This window comes from Malus sylvestris, chromosome 16, assembly GCF_916048215.2.
Source record: "Malus sylvestris chromosome 16, drMalSylv7.2, whole genome shotgun sequence".
NCBI lineage: Eukaryota > Viridiplantae > Streptophyta > Magnoliopsida > Rosales > Rosaceae > Malus > Malus sylvestris.
In genome coordinates, this window is record NC_062275.1 from 3,004,699 (window position 1) to 3,018,119 (window position 13,421).

The 13,421-nt window shown below is 36.4% G+C and overlaps 1 protein-coding gene across 1 annotated transcript; it reads right to left on the minus strand.

Moving 5' to 3' along the window:
* Positions 1-6,917: 6,917 nt before the first annotated feature.
* Positions 6,918-9,423, minus strand: LOC126608936 (transcription factor HHO3-like). Its single transcript, XM_050276948.1, has 5 exons — positions 8,810-9,423; positions 8,416-8,681; positions 8,004-8,289; positions 7,804-7,880; positions 6,918-7,530 (listed from the first exon to the last, which is right to left on the minus strand). Exons 1-5 carry the CDS (start codon positions 8,943-8,945, stop codon positions 7,180-7,182), a joined length of 1,116 nt encoding a protein of 371 aa, XP_050132905.1. The 5' UTR covers positions 8,946-9,423; the 3' UTR covers positions 6,918-7,179.
* Between the last annotated feature and the right edge of the window lie 3,998 nt (positions 9,424-13,421).

The following is a 13,421-nucleotide window of genomic DNA, read 5'->3' on the forward strand; positions in this document are numbered from 1 at the left end:
ACGAGTTGGCGTCCTTCATCAGGAAAGACTGAGTGCAATTGGACGAGTTGTTTGTGTCCACAAGGGGACTACAATATACATATATGAACATCTCAGTCGCGGGCAAGTCGATGATCATTGTTCCAATCGTAGCTACTACCTAAGTTAGATCCACATTTTTACAAGACCTACAAGTTCATATATAATCCCTGCATCATATAAATAAATTGAAAAACGTTAACATACAGTCATTTATACGTGTGAGTGAGTATCAACCGTTGATATATTGTGAGTTCGACTCGCATTACGAATCACACCCACGCGCATGGAGGCCTCAAGCATTTGCCAAAGAACTTCATGTAATGCATGGGATGGGGTGGCACCAAGCCTAGTTTACGTACTGTATAATATGATTAAAGCATTGTATACCTCCTGACAATCCAAAGTCCAAAGAGGTCTCTGATTCCTTCATGGTGTTGCTGGCAACCACATCAGCCAACCAGCCAGCAGATCAATGTGGACTTGTGCCCCGATTGACACGATTCGACAGCCACCTCATTTGTAAGATTCACATCGAACGGAATATTATTTAGGTGAACGTAATGTTATAAGTAACCAAATAAAGGACAAATTAAGCTGTTAAAGATCTATATATGAAAACTGTTGCAGTACTTGTAGAAATATGGAAAACAATAATATGAAATATGACTTAGAGGTACGATTCGTGTTTTTTTTAAGGTATTATTTGTCTCCATCTAATGAGTTTGCTAAAGAATTCTTGACGAACTACTTCTAAGATACAAGAAAGTTTAGAATCTACGAATAGCAAAATTCGAAGTATTCTCTTAGAACTAATTAAAAATAAATTATGATGGACAGAAAGAGAGTAAAAGAACTGTTTTGTGAACAATTTCTAATTATACAATCTGACGGCAATAGTTAGATATTTATAGAGAATTAGGCAACCATTCATTTTAGTTGAAAGTGTGCAATGGTAAACTGAAGACATATTGCACCGTATGCACCCAAGAGAGATGATATTCAACCAATTGAGCAGGGGTAGCAACCGTATGCCACCTAATTGAAAGTGTGCAATGGTAAAATTTGAGTGTTATGGTTGCTTGCACTCCACTATTTAAGAGGAGTGTCAGTAACCTTCAGACTCAAATTTCTTGTTTTATCTTTTTGGTTTTGGTTTTCATTTTCATCCTGCAATGTTATTTGATGATTAGAACTTTTTTTGCCACTCTTTAAAGATCAATTCTGCTAAAAATCAACAAAATATAAAATGTTTAACAGTTCAATTAGCATTGTTAAGATTTAAGTGTTTAATAGAAAAACATGATTCATCTGTTTATTGAATAAATATTAAACAACCTATTTCAGATTTAGTTCATCTTTTGCGATGATCTTTTAATGATAACATAAAAATTTAGTGGTTAAGTCATCGTGTATTATTGAATGATAAGAAGGAGAGTCGAAAAAAACAAAATAAGAATGTCTGAACATTGCAAAATTAAAAAGCCAGGTGGGTTTGTGCGGCTGCGGCAGCTAATAGAAAAATGGGCTTAACACAAGGCTTACCAGAAAGATAAGTTATTATTATACCTTTTATATAAAAATATACAATTGAAATCTAGTGCAGAAGCAAAAGACTAATGCGTATACCTACTTATTGAGAGAGGATAATTTACATGGTATATGTACACTGCGAAACTTACATACGACTCTATAATGTTGGTAAAATGCACATCAAAGTAGCAGCATATTGTGTCGTAAAGTTTTTCACATTGGGGCAGGGGGGAGTTGGATAATAATGTACTGGAGTCGATATCAAATGGAAAATGTATGTGTATACCTACCTATTGAGAGAGGATAATGTACATGTCATATGTATACTGCAAAACTTACATATGACTCCATAATATTGGCAAGAGGCACATCAAAGTAACAGCATATTCATGTCGTAGAGTTTTTCACATTGGGGGGAGAGGGAGTCGAATAATAATGTTCGCTGGAGTCGATATTAAATGGAAAATGTATGCATGCATGCCATGTAATATTCATGCGACTATATTATCAAATGTTGACACCTAGCATATATCAATTCTTTCTGTTTCCATTTGAAATGTGTTAGGAAGTTGGAATTCACCAATCTATTCAAGCAGGACAACTTCGAAAGAAAAAAAAAACAAAGTTTGCAGTGATAATGTAGGATTAACATTTGATCTCTCACTCTCCAGCATCCACCGTCCAACTGAGAGAGAGAGAGAGAGAGAGAGAGTTTTCTGCATGATTCATGCACGCAATAACATATGAGGAATTCACCCAATTAACAATTGTGCATGCCTTGGGTATGGGAATGGACAAAAGTCGGGTTAATATGGAGCATATTTTATAAGGTAAGCAGAATATGCTCAATGTCCTCATTACATATATCATCAAATGAACCAAAAAATGACTTTAGCCTTGATTCCTTAACTCTTACCATTTAATTTAATATACAAGCAAGAGGCACTTGGCCTTAGATTCCCCTGAAGGGACACTTCTCTTGAATCTAACTCCCTCTCGAGTATATGTCTAGAACATAGAGTGATACACTGCATGTAGATATACAACTAGACGAACATTTGATAAAAAAAAAAAGTTTTTCACCAATTATATATTAACATGTGATGTCCTACTTCGTGTTCTCAACACATTAAAAAATCTCTCATCTCTCTAGACTTTTCCTTTGACTTATCACAACCTCACCTTCCACTTCCAAGCATCTATATTCCATGCCCAGCTTGTAGAACTCCTTTGAATCCAAAAATAATATACGACCTTGAGCAAAAAAGAAAAATATAACGCATATCATGTTGAAGCTTCATCAATTCTGATAAAAAAAACCCCAGACATTTACACAGACTCATTATAATATTTACTATCCCGCATCAAACTGCATATACTTCCCATCTGTGAGCTAAGGAAACTTTAACGAAAAGCTCCCGGTACTAAAAAGTCAATCCTAGTACTATTCACTTTACCATTTATTTTGTCATTATCGTTAAAACTTAAAGTTTTCAAGTCATTTTTATTAGTTTTTCTTTATTGTTATGCTAGTTATGTTATTAAAAATATAAGGGCCCGCATGAACCAATTAGATTCTCTTAATCTAATCTGACCTAATCTAATCCGATCTAATCTATTTCCTAATTCATGTGATGGAATCTTCGACAAGGCAAGATTCTGAGGATCAGAATACCCTCCTGATTGGCCCTTCTCCAGAAAGATAAGTTATAAAAGTGGAGAATATACTAGCACATATCATATTCTATAAAATATTTAAAACTAATTAAGTTAAAATTATGGTGCCTAATTGTCCGGAATACGATGGAATATTCGGATGTGGACCAAACCATAGTGGTATTACATATTTATTTTGTTTTATTATATTAAAAAAAAAATTGAATGGCAATGTGATAAGTTAAAAAATTAGCTCCAACCACACCTTGTCGGGTTTCTTGTGTTGACCTAGTTGGACATGCATTCCTAAAGCCACCACGTATTAATTAGAAAATAGAGAATTTTAACGAAAAATTTCATGTACTGTTTAATTTAACGAAAAATCATATTTCTACATTAAAAAGTCAATCATTATATTATTCACTTTACTATTTATTATATCCGTATTGTTAAAACTTAAAGTTCTTTTTCGTTAGTTTTCATTAGAAAAATAATCACCACCAATACCAATTTGCCATGCAGGCATTCAATAATTCCAAATATTGTTTACGATAATCTCACTTTGTTTTCTATACATGAAATCTTAGAGGTTGCTCAAGATGTTGAAAGTCTACGGTGGATTGTCGTGGCTTCATCACCAGATAATCTCATTTTTATATATAAAAAAAAAACAATCAAGATGTTGAAAGGCTTATGTCTCATATATCGCGGATGTGAACATTGTGAGCAATTATTTTGTCGTTAAGCTAATCTAAATTGGTGTTTATTGCCGAATAATGACGGGTAAAAGTTGATTTACGTGTCATGATTATCACGCTTAATTTGTAGTTTTGTTTAAAGGTTTGGTGATCTCTACAAACGAGTACAAAGTATAGGACAAATACTAAGGGCTTGATTTTAGAGATTTGCATTATTGTTCATCTTCTTAAGTATTTGCAACAAAAAAAAAAAAAAAAAAATCTTCTTAAAATACACGTTACAATTTCGCTTCAAATGATCAGTATATATATACCAAGGAAGAAAATATCGGTAATATCGGAAATATCGGTAGTCCGAAAACACGGAAATATCGATGGAAATATCGGGATAATATCGATATCGATAAAAATTACATGGAAACCACGGAAATTGTAAGAAAAACTTGGAAATTTTTATTGAAACTTTGTAGGATGTTTATTTAGTCAATTATCTATTAGTTTATCACAAAAATTTGGAAAGAAATGCATTGCATGATGGATTTAACATTATCAAGTTGATTATATAGCGAGCTGACAAACATTGTGAGTGAAGAAAATATGTAGTAATTAATGAAAGAAGTCTAAACACACCATAATCATTTATATATAATGAATTAGTACAATATTTTACACTTTATATATTTTACACTTTAGTACAATATTTTACACTTTATACTTTAGTACAATATTTGGATCATTGGATCAAAGAGCTAGAGACAGGTTTTGAATTATTTGGATCATTGGATCAAAGAGCTAGAGACAGGTTTTGAATTATTTGGATCATTGGATTCTTTTTTTTTCTCACACGCCACCACACACACAGAGATCGAAATTCGAGACCCCCCACACCACACACGCACACAGAGATTGAGCTCAATCTCTCGATCCTTCCTTCTCTCTTCTGAGTCTTCTCAATTCCATTCTCCCTTCTCTATTCCATTCTCCCTTCTCTAGTTCTCCCACACACACACAGAGACATCATCTCTCGATCCATCGGCGCGATCCTCCTCGTCCGCGTCTCCCTCTCCTCATCCCGCGACCTCTACCCCTCCCGCGACCTCTACGTCCTGGTGTTTCACGACCCAAAAGCTTGGGCAAATGCGTACAGAGCCTGCGAGTCCAAGATCGTCGAGCAGTGCGAGGCCGGTGCCAGGATCGCGTGAGCCATTAGCGCATCGGAAAAGTGTAAGCCCTGTGGTGGCGAGCTCTGATTGGCCAGAAAGTCACAGACTTGAATGACTTGAAGCAGAGGGAACAGTGCGAGGAGAGAGAAATGGAGGGGTGTTTGACGGCGGCGAAAGAGAAGTGCGGCAGGTTCGCGAAGGAGAAGTGCTTGAAACCCTTCAGAGAAGCGAGGATTGCAGGGGTGAATGTGAAGCAGGCTGAGAGATTGGTCTGTTAGGGGACTCTGGCGGATCCGACTTTGTGGCTCAACTTGATTGGATTGGAAAAGTTGGGGGTTTTGGGTTCAGCGATGAATTATAGGGCTGGTGAATTGTTTGGTTCGGATAGTGAGTCCCGCGACCTCTACCTCTCCTCCGTCGGCGTCGCCGTCTACTCGATCGGCGTCGGCGTCGACTTTCAAACAATGTCGCGATAATATCGCTATTATCGCTAATATCGCGATATTATCTCGATTTTTTGACGAAAACCTATTGGATGTGTGTGTAAATATCGGACTCCGAAAAAACGATAATATCGGCGAAATATCGCCGATATTATCGATTTTTTATACCCTGATATATACACACACACACGACGTGTTGATATGTCAGTATTTCACAATAATTTTCCGTCCAAAAAAATCACCCAAACCCTAATCCATAAACTCAACTTGATACGTGGTGGATTTATTGGAAAACACTATACATATGTACGCACATGTTTTTTATGTACATCTACCAAACTATTTTTTATTTTTTTTAAAGGGACTAGCGGGTTGTTTCGCCACAACAATCTACCATTTCGAGGGATCGGAAAGATTCATAGAGAAATTTCAATATTCCATGACCACCATCGTGTGATTCACCAGTGTTAGAAATCGAATGCAAGATGTGCCACGCAGAATACGGGTATGAAATTCCATCCATCAAACCATTAAGTTTTCTCATTATCTTTCTTCTTTGGAGCTAAAGAACAAGGAATAATCGCATGAGGTTTAGTCTCGACGCAACCACATTTTCGATGTTTAATTTGGGGGCAACAATGGCCAAACAGAAAAGATTTGAGCAGATCAACATCTGTGAATTACAAAAAGAAAACATCTGTGATTTTGCTTATTTTCTTGGGTAGGAAGATTTCTCATGGGTCAAGATTAATATTTTGTTCCCACTTTTATATTTTTTTGGAAGACTTTGAAGTAAAGAAGAATATTATTCCCCTTCCTCTTTGAAGTAAAGTTGTCAATAAAGCTACAACTCCTTCCTCAAGTAATATACCTATGAATAGACCAATCCTTCTCACCAAACCTTGTTTTAGTGTCTGACCAGTTGGACAAATTCAGATGTGGAATATTAGTCACTTGTACGATGAAGTAATTATCACGTTAATGATTCGTTTGGTTTAATTATCACGTTAACAATCTATTTGGTTCGTAAAATGCGTTATCGTTACGTGATGAAATCTAACTGTGAAATCAATTTTTAAGAGGCCATGTAAACAAAATTTGCCGGTAAAGGAAATGATGCCCAAGAGTTTTTAAATCATGTCGAGATAAACTATGTATTTTGTACATCAACATATGTCACCAATATGTGTGTGTATATATATATATATATATATATATATATATATATATATATATATATATATATATATATATATATATATTCTCCTCGCATCCAGATAACTCAAACCAGCCAAAGTCGTACGTATCGTTAGACTTCCATATTCACTGTCAGCTAAGAAACCTACCATTCAAAAGCCAGGCTACACATATCTACATACACATATAACAAACAATATAACAGAATGTTGTGATTGGCGTGAACGAGCCTCTGAATTTTTTTATTTGGTTTGCTTCCAACTTATGTAATATTAATTTATTCAACTTCAAGAACTTTCACTGTCATTGTCCCACATCCAACACCTCTACATATTCAAACTTTCATGAAACAACAGGAGGGAAAAACAAAAGGATAAAAAGAAAAAGTCAGAATAATTGGTGTGGTAAATCAGAAACGACTCTACAAGGCTGGTTACAAAATTTTTACACCATTCTCACATTCTAACGAATCTAAACCACAGGGGAAGCAGGGGTGTGAGTGGAGGATGACGTAGCAGTCGAATTGGAGTGACCGCGGCCTTCGCTGTGGCTGACCCTTTCGTCCGAATGAAAGGGTTTGGGTTGCTTTGGCCGCGGTCTTTGAATTGGTGGTGAGACCTGTGTGACAGCAGGAGGAGTTGAAGCCAAGGGTGCATATATTCCATTGGCTGCCTCCCCAGAAGCAGTGGTTGCTGCCATTGCTGCGTACTCCTGGGGTGGCACCCAAATGCCTCCCACAACCACAAATTGCGGTGCTGGTGCGCCGCTGTTACTGTTGCCGTGCATTGTTGGAGTTGGTCTTCGAGTATGTAAACGATATTTCTGCGAACAACAAAACATGATCGAAATTAGACTCTGACGAATCGGCTAAATGAAAATTCACAATTTGTTAATGATTCTTCAAGATAACGCATGCTTCTTATGTCACTATTTTTTAAGGACATCCACGCCTGCTTGCACATAGAGAGGCACCTAATTAAAATTCATCACTAACAGCATGCAAAATGATTTCCAATTTCTGTCATGTATGTGTAAAATTTTATTCACACCAACCAAATTATGATTAAAAACAGATGGATAATCACATATACAAACCTGCAAATGGCTTTTGACTTCATCATTAGTAAGCCCATCAACCTTCATTAACTCTCTAATTTGTTTTGGTGTAGCAGCTGCAAGAAAAAAAACCAATCACATAACGCATTAAACACACATCCAATACATCCCAATCCAATCAGATATTCATCCAATCATATAAAATAACATATCCCACTAAATTAATCTCAACTGCATACCATGTGAACCACCAAGCTGTTGAAGAGCATGCAAGAACCGGCGGTGCAACTCCGGTGACCAGTTTCGCCTTTGTTTCCTCTGACCTTGTCCATCTTTCTCTTCTTTCTTGTTGCTCCCACCACTGCCTCCACTCGCGGTGTCCGTGGTGGAACTAGTAGCCGGAGCCGAAGAAGGTTCTTTAGCCACCGGTCCATTTGTCTTTCCAATGCTTTTTTCCCTTTGGAAAGGCTGAAAAGCACCCCCATTTCTCTTCACCTCCATTACTAAAGCCTTTCTAGGCAATTCCTGCAATTACCAAACACCCAAAAATCAATACTTTCCACTCCTCCACCTCAAATTTTATAAGCAACCAAATAAAAGGGCAGTCACAAAATTCAATAAAATTGATGAAGGTGGAGTCTTTTTTTATACCTCTTTGAGTGGTGCATCTGGGGTTGTATTCCACAGCTGTACAGATCTAAGCCAGTCTGGTTTTTTCTTATCATCCTTCTCAGTGTCCTTAGCCTCCTGAGACTCTTGAACTTCATCCTCATCACTGTCTGAAGATGAAATCCGTTTTAATGGAATGAATTCCTCAAAAACATGCCCCTCACTTGAAGTCTGCTCAGAACACTCAGATTGTCCATGCAGGTAATCTGCGGTTGTATCTGAAATCTGCTGCCTGCACCTCTCAATAGCTACCCAAAAGAAAAATCCAATTCAGAAAACAAAAACCAGAACAATTCAAGCAAAAGAAACGAAGTTTCCGACTCAGAACACAAAAATTAAGCTGAAATTTGAAAAGGGTCTGTGTTCTCCGTAGTACCTTGGGTGACAAGCTCCAAGCAGAGAGGGAGCTCCCTCTGGAAAACTTGAATCTTATTCCTCTCCTCCTCCAAAGCCTTGACATACTCACGGAAACCCAACTTTGCAGAAGTCTGCATTTCCTCTGTGGACTCCATAGCTGAAAAGCTTTTGGCTTTTTCCTATTTCTTTTTCCTTTTATCTTCTGGGGTTCTGGGTTTTCCAGATCCTCTGTCCTTATCTTGGTTTTTGGGTGGAATCAAAACTGGGGCGTGAGAATGTGGGATGAGTGGGATTATAAGGGAGCAGGTGTGTGTGTTGTGGGTGTCCAGAGCATAGATAGAAACGAACAAGGAGAATTGGAGAAGGTGAAAGCGTCTTCTCAAAGACGCATATGGGATCTAAACAGAATCAGAAAACGGAATAATCTTTGCACACCAAAACCCAACAAAAACAAATAATTTATTTAAAAGAAAACAACAAAATCGAGTTTCTTTCTGGAGAGATAAAATTAGAATTAGAAACCCAGAAAAAAAAAAAAATTTGAATTTTTTAAGGGTTTTCAGAGAAAGAAAGAGAAGGAAAGAGAGCGGTCGAGGTCGTGGCGTCGCGTACAAACACGAATCTGTGGTTTCGGGGAATTTTATTTCCTAAATAGTTTTGTTTGGAAAGAAAGTAGAGGGTTGAATATTCCACGGTATATGTGTTCTGATTCTCCTTTCTTTATCCTATAGGTAGGCGATGACGTCATCACCTCTCACACCTACTTTATTTTTAGGTCTAAAGGATTATTGTCCCGCGTGGTGATGCGATGGTCGGAAGACAGACCATATATTTTAAAAAATTAGAATTTAATCTTCTGAACATTAGGATTTAAGTTCAAAATTGAAAAATTCTGTCTACTCTTTTAATTGTTAGCATGTGAGTCATAAATCTAAAGCTAAAACAGAACTCTCCGTTAATTGTTAGCAAGTGAAGTTTATATGTGAGGCTAACGTTATCTTTTTAGCCTCACATGTGAGACGCATGTGCTAATAACTAATGGAAGGTTACATAATCTTCAATTTTGGGTTTAAATGCTAACAGACTTTAGCACTCTGCTATCTTATGACTACTTTATTACTACAGAGACGGTTAATCCAATCAAATTAGGAATTGTTATTAGCACTTCAAAAATTTCATTCTACACTCAAAACTTTCTATATTAGGAAAGAAAAATACACTTGTGAGGAGTATATAATGAGATTTTTAGAGTGCCAATAACATTTCTCTTTTTATTTGTCTTGTTTAAGTTTTCAAATTTAGAAATACATGACTATTTGTCTAGCGAGACCGACACTCGCAGTTTGATCTGAAAAAATTTTGTTATCGACTTACACGCTTGTGACGATTAATTGGTTTTAGGGATCATCTCACTACTTCCAAAATTCATACTAAAACGTCGACAAAGTATAATACTTTCCTCTCCAATAAACTATGAAGCTCAAAACTTAAATGAAAAAGAATTTGAGACTACAATGGAATTTACGTCACTTCAACAATAAAATCAAAGAGATTATATTCACACACATTTCAAATTACTTCTCCCACATATTTTTAATATTTTTTACATATCATTAACACTTAATAGAAAAATATTTAAAAAATTAAAAATATGTGAAAGAAGTAATTTACGATGTGTGAATATAATATTTCTAAAATTAAATTTGAGTTTTGAGTGTTTGAGTTTCCAATTCACACATACAAACCATCAAATTCGAACGTAATATTCCTCGATGTCCTTGTTGCGGGTGCATTAACAATTTACTGTAAAAGTATATTCGTCGATATCCTTTTAGATAAGAACAAAAGAAAATTCAAGCAATTTATTTTAATTTTGTCTATATCTAATTTTATTTTTGGACTATTGGCATTGTACCGCTTTATCCGCTCGGTAATTGATGAATATTCTAGATATTTATTTGGGGATGGAACTTGCTGCTGAAAAAATCAACAGCAACCCTTGTTGATACGGTTGCTGATTACTAATCACAGTTGAATACGTGTTCAAGTTATAATTAAAAAATTAATAATTTGGATATTTATTCAACTGTGATTGGTCATCAGCAGAGATTGATTTTTCAGTAGCCAAGTTCCGTCTTTTATTTAGGAATATATTTTCTTGCTCTTCCGAATATACCCCGGGCTTTTGCGATACCAAAGGGAATCTTCAAATTCGTGACGTGAGGGAAAGGGAGAGCGTGCTTTCACACGCGCTCCCACGACGCGTGTGATTAGGCATCCATGGATGTGGCCTTTCGCGTCCTCTGAGGGCCAACGGCTTCTCATCCTCATCCGCACCGCCCTCAGTTTACGATAGGTTTCATCAATACTGCCTTCACGCGCTTCTGTCAGGGCGTGCTAGTTGCGGGACCAATGGGATTTTGACACGTTCGGATTGTGTTCAGACGGATCGAGATTCTGGATGGGCGGTGGGGGATTCCATGGAGCTGTGCGCTCAGATTCTACAGGCGGCTTAATATTGCTTGGGCTGGGATAAAAATAGCTCCTCACAAATAGGCCCAACACACTTGGACCAAAAAATAAATAAATGTAGCAATAGTTCCTTGGTTGGTGCTTGAGATAATTCAGATTCTCGCCGCATCCTTTTTGTAAAAATTCTGAGAATTCATCAATCTTGTTTACTAATCGTACATCATGCGGTTATAAATTATTTTAAATATTTTTATTTAAAATTAAGCACAAACAGTACTTGACAAAATTTGATCGCACGATGTACGATAAACGGATACAATTTACGAATTCTTAGGATCCTCACCAAAAGGATCCGGAGAGGATCGTGTTGGGTATTTTTTGTCAATTTGTTTCAATTTTTAATTTTCTATAATTTTTTAGGGACGAAGTAGGCAAGATTACTACTATGGTTGGTTATCATAAACTAAAATCGAATATTACTACTCGTCAACTTCGTAAAATTTTTTTTGCCAAAATAACGGAAAATGAGAAATCTTGATTAAAAATTGCTTTAGCCCAATTGATATGGCTCTCTAGTCCCGACATGGATAGTTGGGTGAGTAATTTTTTTCTCTCTAAACTTTGATTCTTGATGTGTTTACTTACTTAAAACAGGAAGAATCCTAAACTAAAGGAAGGAAAAGAAGTAATGGGTATGAGCTATATTTCATAATATTTCAGGTATGGTATTACGGATTTTTCTGGAGAACCCTCACTTTGTTTGATTCGTATGTCATATTATACACAGACAGTGCTAGTAACTAAAATAAATTCAATACCCATTTTTTAGTTAACACATGAAGTCAATAACTAATATAATTCAATATCCAATCTTTAACTAAACTTGCCATAACATTAAAGTTGCAAGAAGTGATGCATAACCTCATTGCCATGTGATCAACGTGAAGGATTCTGAATTTTGTGGACATCAAATCTTTAAATCAAATCAGCAGAAGATAAAAAAGTGACAACTTTTTTCTTTCCATCACTTTTTTGGAAAACATTGGGCTTAAGCTATTGTTGTGTGCCACAAGTTTATAAATGGAACCCCACAAAAGGGCTGCCCAAATACAAAAGAATCTCATCAACCCAAAATTAACATAACATGTGTTGTAAACACCTCCAAATTTATAAACATTGATTCAAATTTGACTTTGGGTTAAAGGTCAAGTTTGTCTATTGGTTTAAATCAATAACTTGGGTCTTAGCTTTTGAAATGACCTTAGTTAAAAGTTTTATTATAAAGTTATAAACATTGAAATTAAGTTTGATATAAACTTGTAACTGACTTGTAGCTCAAGTCGTTAAATGCATCCATCTCGTATTCAATTTCCACGCCCTATATCACTTGTATTAAGAGCATCTCCAAGGGACTAGACAATTGTTTGAGGTATAATTGAACTTTGTTGGTGCTGTTACATTTTGCCTAGTTCATTTGCCTAAAATGTCTACCTCTTAAAAAGAAAACGCAAAATAGATAAGACAATTCTTAATCTATTTTGCCTCATGAAACTCCCCTAGGTAGTTTTGCCTAGGCGTTTGCCTAATCCCCTGAAGTTGTTGATGCACAAAATCGGAGGGGTCTTGGAACAACGTAAATCCGACCGTGAATCTGCAAGAAAGTAAAGAACACAAAATGTATCGTGGTTCGCCCCAATGTTTAGGCTACGTCTACACTGATGTTGATTGTATTTCTTTGTAACTGTATGTATGGATTACAAGTGTGAGGGGAGTCCCCCAGATAAAGAGAGAGAGTTTGAGAGAGCTTTGCTCTGAATATGAGAGCCTCTGTTTGGGGATGTGAGGCTTGAGGATTGTGAGGGTGAGGAGTCCCTTTTATAGACTAAAGGCTCCTCCCCTTTTACATAGATCATGAGCTCAATGTTAGGAAACCCAAGTAACGAGGCCCAACATAATATGGTACTAACAGAAGTCACGTTTTACTCACGTGGCGTAGGAAATCCAATTTACCTTGCCTAGTGCTTTGGATATGCTCTTATCTGTTTTCACACGCTCAAAATAAGAATTTACTGATCAGAAATTTCAAATTTAAACATACATAGTAACGCATAGAGATCCATGTGTGCGGTGAGTCAAAAATCAAATCTTGAATACTGAAA

What these genes read in the sequence shown, in the direction of transcription:
- LOC126608936 (XM_050276948.1), bottom strand. Translation starts at nt 8,945, where the DNA reads ATGGAGTCCACAGAGGAAATGCAGACTTCTGCAAAGTTGGGTTTCCGT. An exon ending in CTTGGAGCTTGTCACCCAAG is followed by an intron (nt 8,682 to 8,809) that starts GTACTACGGAGA and finishes TCTTTTGGGTAG; the next exon opens with CTATTGAGAGGTGCAGGCAG. An exon ending in CAGATGCACCACTCAAAGAG is followed by an intron (nt 8,290 to 8,415) that starts GTATAAAAAAAG and finishes TGGTAATTGCAG; the next exon opens with GAATTGCCTAGAAAGGCTTT.